Source organism: Chelonia mydas, chromosome 16 (genome assembly GCF_015237465.2).
Source record: "Chelonia mydas isolate rCheMyd1 chromosome 16, rCheMyd1.pri.v2, whole genome shotgun sequence".
Lineage (NCBI taxonomy): Eukaryota > Metazoa > Chordata > Testudines > Cheloniidae > Chelonia > Chelonia mydas.
The window spans coordinates 3,023,267-3,041,862 of NC_057857.1; the positions used below are offsets into that span (position 1 = coordinate 3,023,267).

Sequence of the window (18,596 nt, forward strand, 5' to 3'; positions counted from 1 at the left end):
GGTCGATACCTGTTGCTCCAGACCTTGAACCTTCTCTTCCAATATGGAGACTAGCTTGCACTTTGTACAGACAAAGTCACTTCTGTCCTGTGGAAGAAAGACAAACATGGCACATCCAGTGCAGGTCACAACAGCTGAACACTCCCCATCCATATTACCTTCCTTCTACGAGCTTCCTCAGGAGTTGCAGTGACTACTCAGAGAAGCCGGCAAGATGTAAGCCTCAGTGAGCTCTCCCCGGGCGAACTCCCAGGCAAACTCCTTCTGTTAGCTGCTGTGCTGTTTGCTGCTCTAACCCTAACCCTAAAAATATTTATTTTATTTTATTAACGGTACAAAAACATTTTGCTCACTAAAAATTATTATTAATAATAATATTTTTTGTGAGAGCAATGTGATTGACTATGCTTCGTTATTTTTGAAAATCTTGGTTTAACACTTTGTGATACAGCGACTCGAAGGTCTGGCTCTAAGTTCAGTCTATTTTGATGCTTGGTTTTAATGGCTGTCGTAGCTGAAAAAGATGCCTCACAAAGGTACATGGATCCAAAGGGAAGAAGTGCATCGTTGGCTGCGCTTACTAAATCGAGATACTCATTTTTCAGTCCCAGCCACCAATTATGCAAAGGGTTTTGTTGAAATTTGGCTAGTAAATATCCATCTTCCCTGATGTCAATCAGTTGTTCTTGCAAACTAATCGGAAGGTGTTGCATTTTTATATTTTTAACAAATGGGTTCAAAACCCACTGAAACTCTTCATTTGGAAGATTTTTAAACAGGTTAGAAAATTCTGTTTCCAAGTTTTTTAAGTGTGCAGATATGAGAGTTTTTATAGGTGACACACTTACATCATTTTCGGCAACAAAATCACATAAGGATGGAAACATTTCCAAACATCCATTTTCAAAATGGTCTCTCCATAGCATGAATTTCTTTAGAAAAGCAGTTACTTTCTCACTCATTGTTAAAACGTCACCTTTACCTTGAAGGGACAGATTAAGTGTGTTTATTTTTTTGAAAATATCTGCTAGGTAGCATACTACTGACAGCCACTTGTCATCACGGAAAAGGTCAGCAAATTTGGAACACTTGTCTTTTTGTAAAAGAAAAATGTGTAACTCATCTTTAAGTTTGACAACTCTTTTAAGCACTTTGCCAAGAGATAACCAGCAAACCTCTGTGTGGTACAAAAGATTTTCATGGTCACTCCCCATCTCATTACAAAGTATTGTAAAGATTCTTTTATTTAAAGTCTTGTTTTTATAAAATTAACCACATCGATGACATCCTGTAGCACTTTGTGCACTTCTGGCTCCAACTTCTTTGCTGCAATAGCTTGCCTATGAATGATGCAGTGAATGAATTTAACGTGTGGTTCTATCTCTGTAACCTTACCCCGGAATCCCTTTTTTATTCCAGTCAAAGCAGCCGCTCCATCAGGGGTTACACTTACACAGTTTTTCCATAAAACATTATTTTTTATTAAAGAAGTCATTTACTGTTGAGAATATATCTTCTCCGGTACATCTTTCCCTTCGTGGCTCACAAAAAAGTAGTTCTTTGTGTATTTCATTATTGAAACAGAATCTAGCAAATACCATAAGCTGACACGTTAGAAACATCTGTACTTTCATCTATATACTATATAGCAAACCTCCCACACTGCGTAATTTGTTCTAATACTTTCTTCAAATCTTCAGCAATGGTTTCTAGGTGTCTTCCAACAGTATTTGCTGACAAAGGAATGCATTTTAGTTTGTCGCCATATTGTTTTCTGTGTATTATTTCAACCATTTTTACCGCGGCAGGAAGAAGAAATGATTCCCCAATGGTATGTGGTTTTTTGTCTTTCGCTATTAAGTAAGAAACCTCAAAAGAGGCTTGTCATAAATATAAAGGGAAGGGTAAACCCCTTTAAAATCCCTCCTGGCCGAGGAAAAATCCTCTCACCTGTAAAGGGTTAAGAAGCTAAAGGTAACCTCGCTGGCACCTGACCAAAATGACCAATGAGGAGACAAGATACTTTCAAAAGCTGGGAGGAGGGAGAGAAACAAAGGGTCTGTGTCTGTCTATATGCTGCTTTTGCCGGGGATAGAACAGGAATGGAGTCTTAGAACTTTTAGTAAGTAATCTAGCTAGGTATGTGTTAGATTATGATTTCTTTAAATGGCTGAGAAAAGAACTGTGCTGAATAGAATGACTATTTCTGTCTGTGTGTCTTTTTTGTAACTTAAGGTTTTGCCTAGAGGGATTCTCTATGTTTTGAATCTAATTACCCTGTATCCTGATTTTACAGAGGTGATTCCTTTACTTCTATTTACTTCTATTTCTATTAAAAGTCTTCTTGTAAGAAAACTGAATGCTTTTTCATTGTTCTCAGATCCAAGAGTTTGGGTCTGTGGTCACCTATGCAAATTGGTGAGGATTTTTACCAAACCTTTCCCAGGAAGTGGGGTGCAAGGGTTGGGAGGATTTTGGGGGGAAAGGTGCCCAAACTACGTTTCCCAGTAAACCCAGTTAGAGTTTGGTGGTGGCAGTGGATATTCCAAGGGCAAAGGATAAAATTAATTTGTACCTTGGGGAAGTTTTAACCTAAGCTGGTAAAAGTAAGCTTAGGAGGTTTTCATGCAGGTCCCCACATCTGTACCCTAGAGTTCAGAGTGGGGGAGGAACCTTGACAAGGCTTCTAAACATTTATCATTAAGTTTAGTGAAATTTTGTAAAGTACTGGATTGAGTATCGCATGACTTTAAATGTCGCTGAAAAAATTGTAGAGGTTTGTCTTCATGATCTGGATGCTTAGTTTTTAAATATCTTGCTAATTGTGATGGCTTCATACTATCATTAGCTAATATCTCAAGGCACAATATACACTTAGGGCGAAGTTCACCGTTAATGATAGTGGATGTAAATCTATATTTCAGATAGTCTTCTTGATAATTTCGAATTTTTGGGCCAACTTCTTGTCAGATCTGATTAGATTGTCATTGTTTTTACCTCTTAAGTGGCTGACGAAGAGCTCATACTAGGAGTAGGAGAAGTGTCATCTCTGCCATTTTCTTGTTGTTTGCTTGTGCTTGCATTATTAGTATTATCTTCAATCCGCAGTTTCTTTGCAGGAATCTTCTTAAGCCACTTGTCCATTTTGAGAGGGGTTAGTTTAGTTAAAACTAGATAATATAATCCGTAAAACCACCTAACCGGGCACATGTAAACTGCAATACGTCGCAATATGCTGAAAGCGAACAAACGAGTGAGGGCGTCACTGTCGACCCCTCCACGTTGTCGAACTCCCACTCTTCTCTCAGGATACCTCGCAGGGCCGGCTCCAGGCACCAGCACAGGAAGTACGTGTCTGGGGCAGCACACTGTAAGGGGCGGCATTCTGGCCAATCTTAGGGCGCAGCTCCTCCGGCTGCCCTTTCTTTTTTGTTTTTCTTTTCCTCCGGCGGCACTCCTCCGGTCACGCCGCCCTGTTTGTTCCCGCAGCGCTCCTCCGGCCGTGGCCCCCAATGGATGGTCTTGCGCACCTCCCTGGGGTGCGCGCATCCCACTTTGGAGACCACTGCTCTAGGACACAGCCTCATAACCCTCTGTGGAGCCACTAGGGGGAGACAAAGCCTCCCTGTTAGCCCGGCACCAGGTGCAGTGCTGGTGTAGGCTGGACACAGGCGTTTTGACCATCATGGTGTCTAACCCCCTCCCTGGGCAGAGCCAGCTGATGCGGTACAAAGTCGCCGGAGCCCCGTCTACACTGCAGCCTCTTCTGATGCTAGCGTGGGTGGAGTTCTGCCTCTGGTAACAACAGGGAGAACAATCGCCAGTGCAGACATAGCCACCAAGGGAAATGAGAGGGAGAAGCTAGGGTTAAAAAGCATCTCTGCCTTTCCCTTCTCCTGGCCTGGCTTATGGCAGGAAGTTGTTCTCAGCTGTCGCAGGTAAAGCTGGCGTCAGTGGTCCTGTCCCTGAGGTCTGAGTTCAGTATCCTGTACCTTGACAGAAGAGGAAACCCCTGCCATCTGCTACCCTAGGTAGTGAGTGAGAAATGGCAGCAGGCAGCGCTGCCCGAGGGCAGGGGCTGGGCTGGGCTCCCTAGGATTCTGCTTGTTACAATGGACTGTTTTACATTATAGTCACTACCTCAGCTGGCCAGCTCCCCTCCTCCCCAAGGGCAGAGAATGCAAAGGCCATCCTCAGTACAACCCTTCTGCCAGCTGGTTAACAGCAGCCAGCAGCCAGGGCTGGCTCCCTTGCCACTAACAAACCCCATTGCTCTGAGCCCCTCCCAGCAGAGGCGGATTTGCCATGAAACAAACCGTGCAGTGGCATGGGCCCCCCAGTGACAGGGGGCCCCCAAAATGCAGGACAAATCTCATCTGACAATCTGCCCCCGAGTCCCGGCCAGTGGTGCAGCAGGGCTCAGGCAGGCAGGCTGCCTGCATGCCGTGGCTGGTGGCCCCACACGGCTCCTGGAAGCGGCTGGCTGCTGGCACGTCTCTGCATCCCCCTAGCGGCGGGGGGTGGGGTGGTGGCTCTGTGCGCTGCCCCCACGCCAGGCAGCACAAGGAGAGCTGCTGCTCCCCTCCCCACAAGGGACGCAGAGACGTCTCAGCAGCAGCGCAGCAGGGCTAAGGCAGCTCCTGCCTGCGCTGCCTCCCTCCCTCCGTGCCGCAGGGCGGGGGAGATAAGAATGTTCTTTTTCTTGGCTGGGTCCCCAAAAATGAAGCTGCGCACAGGGCCCCACTAACTCTAAATCCGCCATTGCCTCCCAGAATGTCTGGGATCAATAAATACCCACCCTGGTGCCACAAAAACAACGAGGAGTCCGGTGGCACTTTATAGACTGACAGTTTTATTTGGGCATAAGCTTTCATGGGTAAAAAACACACATTTTGTGGATACAGACTAACACGGCTATGCCCCTGATATTTGGCACCCTGGTGCCCTTAGTCAGCAGTGCTGCCCGGCTTGCAAGCATGGTGTCTGTGTGTGAATCCAGGAAATCAGAATGTGTGTGTATGAGAGTGTCAGTGTATATATGTATATATCAGAGGGTCAGTTTTAAATCTGTGTGTGTATCAGAGTATCAGAGTGTCTCTGTGTGTAGATCAGAGCACCAGTGTGTGTGTCTATCAGTGTCAGTATGTATATCAGAGGGTTAGTGTGTGTATCAGAGTATGTGTGTGTCAGAGTGTCAGTGTATGTGTATATATCAAAGGGTCAGTGTGTAAATCTGTGTGTATATCAGAGTATCAGTGTCTTTGTGTGTAGATCAGTGTGTGTGTATATATCAGTGTCAGTGCATATATCAGAGTATATGTGTGTGTATCGGTGTGTGGGTACACCAGTGTCAATGCGTATGAAAGTATCTGTGTGTGTGTATATCAGTGTGTGTGTATTAGTGTGTGGGTATGAGAATTTGTGTCTATATATTATTGTGTCAGTGTGTGTGTCTAACAGAGTGTCTGTGTGTCTGTATATCAGTGGGTCAATGTGTGTATCAGTGTGTCTGCGTATCAGAATTTGTGTGTATATGAGAGTCTGTGTATGTGTATATTAGATGTTTCAGAGTAACAGCCGTGTTAGTCTGTATTCGCAAAAAGAAAAGGAGTACTTGTGGCACCTTAGAGACTAACCAATTTATTTGAGCATAAGCTTTCGTGAGCTACAGTTCACTTCATCGATGAAGTGAGCCGTAGCTCACAAAAGCTCATGCTCAAATAAATTGGTTAGTCTCTAAGGTGCCACAAGTACTCCTTTTCTTTTTGTATATTAGAGGGTCACTGTGTGTATCAGTGGGTGTGTATCAGTTTGTGTGTGTATGTCAGTGTATGTATCAGAGTGTCTCTGTGTGAGTATATTATGGGGTCAGTGTGTGTATCTGTTTGTGTGTGTATCAGAGTGTCTGTGTATGTATATCAATGTGTGAGTGTGTGTATGAGAATTTATGTATGTGAGTGTGTCAGTGTGTGAATCAGTGTGTGTCTCTATGTGTGTGTGTGTATCAGTGTGTGTGGGTGTGTATCAGAGTTTGTGTGTGTATATCACTGTGTATGTGTATTAGTGTGTGTGTGTGTGTGTATCAGAGTTTGTGTGAGAGTGTCAGTGTGTGTGTATGTATTTCAGAGTGTCTGTGTGTATCAGTGTTTCTCTCTGTGTATCAGTGTGTGTGTAGCAGTATGTATGTATCAGAGTGTCTCTGTGTGTTTCAGAATAACTGTAGGCGTGTATCAGTGTGTGTGTATCAGTGTGTCTATGTGAGTGTCTCTGTGTGTATCAGAGTGTCAGTGAATATCTCTGTGTTTGTGTATGAGTGTCAGTGTGTGTCTGTATCAGAGTGTCTGTGTGTATATCAGTGTCAGTGTATCAGTGTGTGTGTCTCTGTGTGTGTATGAGAATGTCTGTGTGTGTACTAGAGTGTGAATGAGAATTTGTCTGAATATCACTGTGCCATTGTGTATGTATATCAGCATGTCTCTGTGTGTGTATCAGAATAGCTATGTGCGTGTATCAGTGTGTGTATCAGTGTATCTGTATCAGAGTGTCAGTGTATATCTGTGTATCTCTGTCTGTATCATTGTCTGTATGTATCACCAGTGTCAGTGTGTGTGTGCATCTGTGTGTGTGTATCAGTGTCAGTGTGTATCACAGTGTGTGTCAGTGTATCAGTATCTATATTTATGTTTGTGTGTGTATCGGTATCTGTATGTATCACCAGTGTCAGTGTGTGTGCGTTAGTCTGTGTGTGTGTGTATCAGTGTGTCTGTATGTGTGTCAGTGTATCTCTGTGTGTATGTGTGTGTGTCAGTGTCTCTGTGTTTATGAGTGTCTCTGTGTGTCAGTGTCTCTGTGTGTATCAGAGTATGTGTGAGTGTGTATCAGTGTCTGTATCAGTTTCTCTGTGTGTGTATGAGAGTGTGTGTGTGTGTCAGTGTCTCTGTGTGTGTTACAGAGAGTGTGTGTGTATGTCTCTCTGTGTGTATCAGTTTCTCTCTGTGTACATCAGCGTGTGTGTGTGTGGCCAGGGCCTTGTTTGCTCAGGCAGGTGCAGCTCCCCATTCAGAGCGGCCTGGCCAATGGGCTGCCGGAGCCCTTTGTGCTCTTCAAACGCGGGCGGGCAGTTGGAAGGAGGCTGGGCTCTGGGCAGGCTGCGCGCTGCCCGTGTTAACTGGCTGCTGAGGCTCCTGCCAGGCACCCCCAGCTCCCCCACCGCAGGCCGGCTGGGCCCCCGGCCATGGAGTCCGGCGACGTCCGCAGGGTCTCGCTCTGCGCTGGCCGGCCCGACCCGCTGGACGCTTCCTTCTACCTCACGACCTTCGGTGAGTGCTGAGGCCGGGGCAGGCTGGGCCTGTGGGGCTGAGTCCTGGGAGTCAGTCGGTCTGGGCCGCCCTGGGCCGTGCACGGGGTTGTCGCTATGCGGGGGCACAGACAGGGGGCTGGCCTGCACTCGGGCCTGGGGCCGCTCCCCGGAGGGCAGAGTTAAACCGCTCACCTGTACCATGCCACCCATGCCAAGGAGCCAGGTGGGCAGTGAGCCTGTCCACTCTGCCTCGCTGGGCGAGAATAGACGGTCCTCCTACCGCAGAGTGCGTGAAATCCGGGCCTCCGCGGGTACCGGCACCTCAGCAATCAGCCCTGAGCACAGAGGGGCTCCCCTGAGGCTGGTCTGACTCTGGTATCACTGGACTGGTCCAGACCGGGTCAGCAAGTGCAGAATGTGTGACGTTATTGTTGCATTGTCACAAGCTGTCACACTCTGAGCGCAGAGGCCCTTCTGTCGTGGTTTGCAGGGGTTTATTGTGCAAACATCTGGCGTGTGATAGGGGCTCCTGCAGTAGGACCCATCACACACTGCTGAGTGTAAGAATCCCAGGGGTGGAGGAGGAAGTTTGGAAAGTCGCAGTAACAGCAGCATGCCTCCTTCTCGCTTTGCTCCCTGCTCACCTGCTTTGTCAGATGAGCTGGGTTTGGATCAAGCAGTTTTTCAGGGGGTTTGGAACATCCCATCCCCGCTGGCTGCACATCCCTGGTGTTTGGAGAAGGCCCAGCACTGCTAGAGCTCCTGGGTGGAGGTTAGGAAATGTGCCCCTCCCCGCACCGATTTATAACTGGGTTCCCTCCTCTCTTCAGCAGTGTGTGATGCTTTGTCACCCTGGTGTGCTTTGCTCTTTTCTTCAAAGTGCTACGATTTCATGCTCCAGGGTAGAGGTTTGTATGCAGATGGAAGACACTTGTGCGCTGCATATCTAATGACCCTGGTGGGATTGGTGGCTATGGGGCTGTAATGGGAATGGGGCGTGCTGGCCTTTCGTGTACAGTGTGATCGGGAGTTCGGGACTTTATGGGGTAGGTTCAGCCGTGCAATGCTAAGGGTCTGGCAAGGTGCAGTGCGTGGTCTTGGAGGAGCTGAAAGTGCTCAGTATGGAGAAAGTGGTTTGAGGGGCTGGTTTTCCTTCAGCGGTTGCTAGAGGCAGAGTGCTGCTTGGCTGGGGACTTTTGTTGTGTATTTCCACATGTCAGGTGGCTGCTCCCTTTTATGCACACCTTCGCTCTGGGTTCCCTGGGTTTCTACTGCTGGGGTGTTCCGATCAATAGCTTTCCTGGAAGGAGTTTTACCCTTGCAGACTAATCTCCATTCTCAGCTCTAGTGTAACACAGGAGCAGCTTGTGGGGGCATGTCAGGCGGTGCTTTGAAAACTGAGGGATTTTGCAGGGGCAGAGGACGCTTTTCAGCCCATACACTGTGTGGGCCAGGGAAGCGTTGACTGAGGGGAGGGGCTAGACAAACTCCAATCATACAGATGCCGTGTTGGGCTGGGATCTATTAAGCTTCATACAGCAGCACTACAGAGCACGAAGTGCAGCGGCGTCCTATCTCTCTTACGTTCACTCATGTCTGGATCAGGGCCACAAGGCTGTTGGTTCAACTGCCCCTGCAAGGTGTCGTCCTGTGCCCAGCGCTGTGCTGCAGTACCAGGTGAGCTGTTTGGGGCCCACTGGGCTAGGGGTGCTTCGGCCCTTGCTAACTGGCGCTCCCTCTGCATGGTTTGGGTGAAAACTAAAGAAAAACTAAAGATCCCTCTAGAAAAGAAATGGCCAGAATCTCAGTGCTCTGATTTCCCCTGAGTTACCTAGTCACTGAGCCACACGCATACCCACTCAGCGCATTGCCAGAGTACTGCTTTGTGAAGGGCACTGAGACCCAGGGCCCTCCCCTTCCAGCTAACTGGGCCTGGGGGGCACCTGGCTGGTAGTGGTTTATAGCTTTTGCCACCAGGGTGCTGTGTGATGTCAACTGCCCAGCGCCTAGCATCCACCAGCATTAAATACACCAACTAATGTTGTCTGTGTCCCTCTGCCCCCAGCCAGCGCCTCACCTGGGCCTTGGGTCAGCCACTCCTCACCCATGCCATAGTTCCAAACCAACCCTGGCATAGCTGGTGGCTCTGGGAAAAGCCCACTGGATTCCCAGGAATAACTTCCAGTGACTTCCCAGGCCTCTGTGGCTAGTGCGGGCTGGGCGTGAAGGGAAGGGCTTTGCACCATCTGCATGCTGGTGTTGGAGCACTTGGCGTCGCCCATTCTCCTAGCAGTGGCAAGTGACTAGTGAACAGGCCCAGGGAGAAAGCAGAGCCTTGGGGGGTTGCACAGGGGAGGGGCCAGGGCACCGGTGGCACAGGAGCAGCTGCCTCTCACCACACTCTGGGCACAGCCCTTGAGGAAGGGTTCCTGCATTGCCTTGGGCCATGCCTCCGCACCTGGGCAGGCAGCAGTGGCCTGCGATCGACTGGGAATTGCAGCTTTCAAATGTGGACCGGGGTGGAGGAGATTGCCTGTCAATCACATTGTACGCGGTCCCCAAAGGCTTGCGTTCTATCGGTCCAGAGATGCTGCCGGGTAGACGGCTGGAGCTGTACTAAGCATGCAGCGCGCTGTCTCAGCACTGGCGTTTCGCAAGGCAGCAAGGGTCTAAATGTCAGAGCTGCTGAACACAGGCGTCTCCTGGCAGGGGGGAGTGGGGGCTGTAGGTGCTCAGCACCTCTGGAGATCAGGCCCCACGCGACTTCACAAAGCAGCAGGTTGTCACAGCCACTCCCTGGATCCTAATCAGATCAGAAAGTGGGGAGTGCGTGCGTGCACATGTGCGTGTGTGTGTGTGGTTTTTAAAGCTCCATGCGCCACAGCTACTGAGAGCCGTGGCCCTGGGATGTCCAGGGCCGTTGTGCAGCGGGGCCATCGTGGCTCCAGGTCCCTGGGTTCAGCTGTCCACACTGTGGCCACCTGGCTGCTCCCGAACAGGCACAGAAATGCTCAGAGCCACGCAGCAGAAAGAACTGAGCAAAATGTTCCCCTCCCTCCCCCCCGGGAACCAGGGAGAATGAGTGACACTCCCACACCGGGTCCCTTTGCTTTGCTGGGCCCTGGCCTTGGGATGGAGAGTGCCTGGTAGCCTCCTGATTCTGAGTGGAGGGGAGAATGTCCTGTGATGTTCCCTGCAGCTCCTCCCCTGGGTTCAGTACCTGCAATTGTTGTACAGTTCCAACAGGAGCAAGGCAGCAGTTGTGGTTGGAGAGAGGACGGCTTCTTGCTGGGGGAACTTGTGATCGAGTGGGGTGGTGTGACAAAAGTGTGCATGCGCGAAAGCATCTGCACATGTGTGTGTGTGTGTTTGTGACAAACCTGAAGCTGATTCCTGGTTTCCATGGGGGCTAGTGGACTATTCTGTGCTGATGAGGCAGCACGTTCCCCCATGCTGCTAGTATACAACGTTGCATTTACTAATGCACTTTCCTGTTCTCTTCAGAGCTGCGAGGCCATTTCTTACAGTTCTGCTTTAAACTTCTCTCCAAGGCCTGCTGCAGTAAATCATCTGAGAATAAAAGCGAGAAGGTATAAAAGGCCGCTGGAAGCAGGCAGGGAATCCCACCCCTTACCTGACAAGGCGTGTCCCTTCCTGGGGCCTATGCTTCCGTAACATCACAGTCACTTTCCTTCCCCACCCCAATCCTGGGCCAGGCGCAGTCAGGGAGGGCTGGGGCATGGCTGTGCTCTGCCCGTGTGCCCAGAATTGCCCCAGTTGAGACCCAAGCACTCAAACATCATGAGCTAGCCCCCCAAAATCAGGAGATCGGCTTAAAAACATAAGACTAATAATAGTAAGTTTGGACTCTTTTCTGTTGGCCTTCTGGGTTTGGAGCCTTTAGGTTGCACCTGCATCACCCTACTTGGCCTTCCTCCTCAGCCTGGAGGCCAGAAATGTCCTCTTTTGAAATGAGTGCTGAAATTCTCACAATCACTGGGACTTGAAGGACAGAGACCTGTGAGAGGTGGCTGGGAGACAAGGCCTGTGACGGTATTGCGAGTATTGTGGTGCCAGTCAGAATTCTTACCTCATTCAGTACAGGGCAGCCCACCCTCCCCCAGCGAAGCATAGCCCAGGTGGTGTAATGAGAGCGCCTACAGTAGAAGAAAGATGGAGTGTTCGTAGTGAGATCCCTGCTACGGGGATCCAGCATGAGACAGCAACAGGAATACACCCAACTCATTGCTCTTATGTACAGGTGGAAATGCCCAGACTGCCCAGGGCTCCTTGGATGATTCGGAGGAGTGGCGGGAGAGCTCTCTTAGCCTTTAACTGACCATGATGGGGGTGGGATCCTTCACCAACAGACCTCTACTCCCAAGGGTTTTAATTAAACAGGTGTTACAAGCATGAACAAAGCCCAGGGTTTAATGCAGCAGAACAGGGATCATTGTCCCTGGTAGTGAGCTGCTCTCTCACTTCCCCGATCGCTGAAGTAAAACTCCCCCCTGCCCTGTCTCCACTAGGAGTTTACCAGGAGATGGTTATCTTGTGCTCGCTTGTCTTGTAAAATTCCACCTTTATCCCTAGTGGAGACACAGCCTAGGTGGGCCTCACTTACTGCTTCTCTGGTGTCCAGAGAGACTTCCCACTTCTACAAGACCCACATTTTTCAAATGCAGCCCTCAGTCCACCCACTTTGTCTGGAGAAACTCAACAAAGCCAGCAGCTCCTTGTGTCTGGAAGTTGAAAAGTTAATAGAGTTCCACATAGGGCGAGGCAGGTGTGGGGCTGCCTTTCCTGCCAGCTGAGGGTGGGGTGGCCAGCACACTGTTTGTCTGAGAAAAGCTGAATGCCTCAGCTGGACCCATATTGCCATGTGGCTGCAGTTCATTTATTTATTTAACTCACCCCTCCTCAGTCTCCTATCCCAGCCGCAGTGCATCCTTCCACATCTCGCAGGCTGTGGTTACCTTTACTGTCCTGTGTTATTTGTATTACTGGAGTGCGTAGGAGCCTAGTCAGGCCACTCTGTCAGGTTACTCTGACAGCCTAGGTTACTCTGTCAGGACCCGTACAAACACACAACACTAATGCCAACTTTTTGCAGGTAGCAAGAGAGAGGGAGGGGCAAGTCTGTTTCCAGATGGCTTTATGAGCCAGCACCATCGTCCGTTTCCTACAGGAAGATGGGGTTTTCCATACTGGACCAGTCTGCTAATCTACAACCCTCTCTCTCAGCACCAGTGGCCAATCCCTAGTGGTTCAGAGCTAGGTCAGAACACCCCATAAAGTTCGGTGGTTTCACTAGCTTGTTTTTTCTCCTCCCATCTCTTTGTAAGCATTTGTACAGCACCTAGCACCCCGAGGCCCTAATTGACGGCCTGCTGGTGCTACTGCAATGCCCGTACTAAATACTAAACCAGTCCTGTTCCTCAGTGCTCAGTGTCCCTGATCAGTATCCAGTCAGAACCCTCCTTCAGATTGAGTTATGCTGTCATAAAACAGCCTCACATCACTTAATTATTTTAACCCCAGCTGCAGCCTTCTGCCCTGCTTCTGCTGTTCTTGCTCTGCTTAATCTCAGCCCGCTGTGTTTAGGGAGCACCACATGCTGCCTCTCAGAGCCAGGGCTCCCCCTGCCACTCCCGGCGCAGATTCTGTCGGTGCTCTTCCTCTCCCCGCTCCTCAAATAACCCTGGCACAAAAGCTCTCTGTCCCCTCGCGCTCCCATTCCTTAGCAGGCTGACTCCGGGTCATGCTTGGCTGGATCACATCCTTTTGCTTTCCCAGCGTAACCATTGTCAGATATTAATGGCAGAATAACGAGAGTGTTCCCACGGCTTTAGAAATGGGAAGATGGCAAAAGGGTTAAAGTCCTGGCTCCAAATGCTGGGTTTTTCTGGTAGCATGTTAAACACGGAGGGCCAAATTCGCCACTGGTGGAAATTGACATAGACTTCAGTGGAGCTGCACTGACTTACACCAGCTGAGGGTGAAATGACCCTCCCCCACCCGGGCCTTGTCACTTGGGCAGAGCTGTGAGCTGTCTGCCATCTGCCGCTAAGGTGATGTGCCAGGACTTTGCAGCCCAGCTGCGCCCCGGCTCGGCTAGCTGGAAATGTGGACTTCCTCAGATTGCTGAGGATCTCCAGAAATACCTCATGGGAATGTAACTAGCAGGGCTGTGCAGACCCTGTCCCTGCTTCCCCTCCCCCAAGGCTACTTTCCTCCCCCGCCCCAGCGACGCAAACAGCCACACTAGCTTAACTAATTGGATGGGGTTCCCTGGCACACTGAAATCCACGTGGCATGGAGCCAGGGCAGGAGATCTTTCTTGAGTCTCAGGGCTCTTAGGAGTCAGAGCCTTCACTCCCAAACATTGGGCTGTCTCGCTAATGTTACCTAGTCATTGCATTGAGCAGCCCAGCCCTAGATCTCCAAGCATTGCACACAGGACGGAAAGTTTCATTACCCCCTTTTTTGGGATGGGGAGAACACGGCCCACAGAGGAGAAGAGACTTGCTCCAGGTCACCCAGCAGCTCAGTAGCAGAGCCAGAATTAGCACCCAGGCTCCTAGCCCAGCCCTGCACTCACTGCCATGGGATCTTTCTTTGCTTCCTGCAGGCCCAGTGTAGGTCACTGTTCCAGCGAGGGGCTTTCTGCTGCCCCGGTGTGGGACACCACAACCCTTAGCAAAGCAGGAAATGCCAAGTGAAGGTGTTGCTTCCCCATAGTGCTTCCACCGCACCAGAGCCCTGCCCCATTGGGAGGCCAGCCTGGGCCCTGCCAGGAGGGTCTCTGGGGCATGGGGATTAGTTACCTGAATCCCCTCTTCTGCTGTCAGTCCCTGGGGTTGTGACTGGGCAGCTCAGTGTGAGCTCTGCCAACCAGCAGCAATTCCCCCTGGGTCAGGGCTTCTAGCCAGGTGCACGGCACCGCGGTGAGAGTGCAGATGCCACTGGGATGGGCACAGAGACAATGGCTGTGTGAGGGAAGGGTAGGGTGCTGGGCTCTTCCCCATTCTTTTTGGCACCCCCTGGGCTGGCAGGGGGGGGGGGGGTGTCTCTCCCCGCCGCGGCAGCTCCGGGGCTGGGGCCATGGGATAGGTGCTCCTTCCCCAGCCAAGGCAGGGTCGGGCTGGGGCTGGGTTTGGGCCAAGGGAGGGGTGTCCCAGCTGCGGCAGGTCTGGGCCAGGGGAGGGGCGCCTGGCCACAGCAGGTCCAGGCTGAGGCTAGGTTCAGGGCGCCCCACCCCTGGCTGCGACAGGTCCGGGGCAGGTCAGGGCTGAGTTGGGGCCGGGCTAAGTTGGGGCTGGGGGAGGGGCACCCCTCCCACCGGCCGCAGCAGGTCCTGGCCGGGCGGGTTCCCTGAGCACCTGCGCGGCGCTAAATAGGCTGCTGTGCGGCCGCATGGCCGTACCACTTACAGGGAACGTAGGTCCCTGCCCCACTGAGCTTACAGGTTGCTGGTTGCCAGTGCAGTGCTCCATCCACTAGGACACACTGCCCCTCTGCCTTAACATGTCACTAATGTCCCTGCTTCCAGGAGCTTACACTGTGTGTATAATTATACTTAGCACTTCCCCAGGGGTTACTCTGTCAGACCACCCTCCCTGAGGCTAACTGCTCCTTACAGCCCACTGGTGGGGGGGTTGGTGTTGGTTTGTGGACAGGGAAGCTTTTGCAGAGGGGCTAAGGGACCTTCCAAGGCCACCCAGAGGGCGGATGGAGAGCTGGGGGTTGGGTTGTTGTATTAATTTAGTTGGAATATATGGGCCAAAAGTGTTAACGTAAACCAATCACTGTCCAGTGTTATTAAACAAGGTCCAGGGTTCAGTATACTGAGCCCTCAGCCTGCTCAGTACCAGGGCAAGCTCCTTTACGAGCATATAGAAAAGAAGGAAAAACAGCTAAAGTCTTTGAAATGTGAAGTATTGAGTAAGGCTTTCATTTGAACTATGTCCCCTGGTCCTTTTTCTTTGAGCTGGAAAGAGTTTTCAGAAGGAATTCCCCCCCCCCCTCACCCCTAGCCTTGTTTGACAGGCTACACTGCAAAGAAAAACTCACAGCACTGAGTCTCAGAGCCCAAGTCATGCTATGGGGCTAAAACCAGCAGTGTAGATGTTCCTGCTCTGGCTGGAGCTCTGGCTCTGAAACGTGATGAGGGGGGAGGTGTGACATTACTCCGGGTACAATCTGGACAGATGGACAGCTGTGTTCCCTAGGGTGCGTTTTACACTGCTTTTCTGTGAGAACAACCACTCCTATTCTGCCCACACACAGCCTCCAGCATGTAAATCCCCCCCAGCTATACTGTATGCCATGGAACACATCTTATGCAGTAGAATTTTATAACTTTACATACAGTGTGCCCACACAGATTTTACTAGGACAGTAACGTTCAGCAAATTAGGAGTTTTCAGATGGTACCTCACACAGCATATTTTGTACAAAATTTATCATAGTCTTGTAAAAAGGGTGAACTCAAGGGTACATATTGTCTCAGGAGGGTCTCAGAACCTGGGCTCCAGCCCGAGCGGGAATGTCTATGCTGCTGTTTTTAGCCTTGCAGCCCGAACCCCGTATGCCCAATCAGCTGACTCCGGCTCTGAGACTTGGTGCCGTGGGTTTCTCTCTTCAGTGTAGATGTACCCTTAGATGGTATTAAAGACGGTAATAGCTTCCCTTTTGGGGAAAAGAGAAGAAGTTTGTTGAGATGAGCTGGAGCTGGTGTTGTTAAAGTCTAATCCTGTTTCATCCCAGGGTTGTCTGGGGTGTGGCTAGAGCCGGTGGAGGTGGTGATTTCATCTGGGTCCCTCTCTGTGTCCGCTCTGGTCAGGATCAGGATGACGAAGGCCCTGGGGTCCCAGGAGACAGTGCGGGTGGCAGCCATGATGGTGGAGCTTGCTCCAGTAGCCAGTTTTTCCAAAGACTCTTTCCTTAAGGACCCCAAAGGGAGTGGGGGGCGGACTAGTCCACCCCCCCATTATTTTGTCCACCAGTTAGGCCTAGTTTCTGACATATCAATTTTGGTGCATTGATACTTGCTCCCACACTGTTGCTGTTTACCAGGCATGATCTTAACACAGTCCTTGAGTTTTATCACAGGCCTTTTTGTCTGGGCTGAGCCAGTCTTTCTGCCTCCCTCTCCTACCTTTTCCGTCATGATTTGTTGGGACAGGTGTCACTTACTTTGAACAGCTGAATTCCTATTAGGGCATGTGTGGAGGCCCAGTGATCACCCCAGGGTTCAGGAGTCTCCCATGCCCAGTCTCTGTGGCCACACATCGCTCGGACTTGTGGGGCATGTTAAACTGAGATAGACCCTTTCCAGGAGCCAGGTTTTCCCAGCCCTTCCCCACTGCCACAGGCTCCTCTACATGGGCAGAAGCTCACGGAGCTGCAGCCCCTGAAATGCTGTTAGAGCAGGGAAGGGAGTCAAGGTGTTTAGTGGCTGGAGTGAAGCTGGCAGAAGGGTGGAGCCATGGGGTCCCTCAGCACCCAGCTGGGCTGGCTTTTGGGGCATAGTTGGCAGGGAGTCTCCTTGGATGAGATCTGCACCCGTCGTTTATGTGCTCTTTCTCCTGTTGTTTGCCCAGGTCAGCTGAAGCTATCGATCGACATGCAGGGCAGGCTCCTTGTGCTGCACAGTAAGTATGGCCGGGGGCGTGTCACCAGGAGAGCAGGGGCAGCTCGTGCGAAGGTCACTTTGCCTGATGCCTGTTGTAGCGATCTGTACCAGAACAGTGTTACCCCCAGCGTCGCCAGAGGGGCTGGCTCAGCAGTGGGGCTTGAACCTGGGGCTGCCGCAAGCTCACCAACCTCTGCTTGGGGCCCAGCCACGCTGGAGGGGAACAGAGCACTGCCCCACGTGCGTGTGCTCACATGTGCAAAGTGTGATCTGTGTGGTCTCACCTGTGAGGGTCTGTAGTGACTCTGGTGCCGGTCCTGCTGCCCTGGCTTAACCCAGGCAGAGGGAGAGCAGGGCTTGGCTCTGCCTTCTGTGACTCAGCTCCAGCTAGATCGCTTGACAAACCTAGGCCGGCTGCTCGCTGGCAGGAGCTCTTCGTCTCCAAGCCTCACTCCTCCCGTGGTGTCCTTGAGTGAGTCAACAGCGATGCTGCTGCAAGGTGCGCCCAGCGTAGCCCCTGCTGTAGGCAGACCAGCCCAGCCGGCCCACTGTGTGTCACAGCGGGGGCAAGCAGGGCCGTCCTTAGGATTTATGGTGCCCTAGGCAGGATTATTAAACTGGTGCCCCTATGCCTGGCTTGCTCTTAGCAACACAAACATAAGCTTACAGTATTGGAAAACTTGTCACATGCACTTTATTAAAAACTATTTGACTTAATTAAGCACACTGTAATGCAGACGGACTATCACTAAAGAAGTAGTGCTATAGAAAAAATTCTGATTTATTGACAGAATGATTAAAAGAATATAATTTTTTAAACTTGTCAACATTTTATTGGAAATTTCTATGAAGAGGTATTGAAACAAGGATTTATTTTTAATTAAAAGGGATCTTTCTGGCTTTTTTGGCTGCAAAATCAGTAATAATGTCATCATATAACAAAGACAAAGTGATGTCTTGTTCGATTGCAAGAATAGCAAGACCAGTCAATTGTTCCTGACTCATTGTAGAACGGAGATAGTTTTTAATGAGCTTTAGTTTTGCGAAACTCCATTCTCCTGATGCTGCTGTTACAGGAATTGTCAGTAGAATACGAGTGGCAATATACACATTAGGATATATGTCAACAAGTTTGCTGATATGAATAAACTGTACAATGTCCATCACCGATTTTGCATGTGGCAACACTGATGACAATGTACTCAATTCTTCGTACAGTTCAAGTCCATTTAAATCAAAACTATCACCGTGCTTCAGGAGGCTCTCTAGGTTCTTGCACTTCATCATTTGCTGCTCTTGTTTTCCTATTTCGTTGAATTTAGTTATGTCATACAAAAATCCAAACTGTTCATGGTGTGCTCGTAAGGTATTAAACCTTTCATCAACGGCAGATATTGCTTTATCCATCACAACATTAAAAAATTCAACCTCAAATTTCTTTTCTGGATCGTCTATGGGCTCATCTGCGCCTTCATATTCCGCTTACCGTTTTTCCCTTGAAACTCATGTCACGTTCAGACATGGAAATTTAGGTTCTACACCGAGTGCCTGTGCAAGCTCTCTTGCTGTAACTGTGCTTCTTTGAATCCATTTTCTCTGTATTTCACTAAAAAGTCTCGTGTGTTGTTTAGTAAGGTAAGTGCTGAATCAAGCTGCATC

General features: G+C 50.1%; 1 protein-coding gene across 8 annotated transcripts in view; it reads left to right on the forward strand.

Annotated features, from left to right (window-relative positions):
* The window catches only part of RGS3 (regulator of G protein signaling 3), a 249,884-nt gene that overhangs the window by 48,485 nt on the left and 182,803 nt on the right, over positions 1-18,596 (forward strand). For 5 of the 8 annotated variants that reach the window (XM_043530151.1, XM_043530154.1, XM_043530153.1 and 2 more), the window contains one exon: positions 16,906-16,956. In XM_043530151.1, the coding sequence (XP_043386086.1) occupies positions 16,906-16,956 (51 nt within the window). Of the gene's footprint in view, positions 1-7,125; positions 7,320-16,738; positions 16,744-16,778; positions 16,783-16,905; positions 16,957-18,596 lie in introns of those variants that run through there. The other 3 variants (XM_043530159.1, XM_043530156.1, XM_043530157.1) reach the window with 3 other exon arrangements.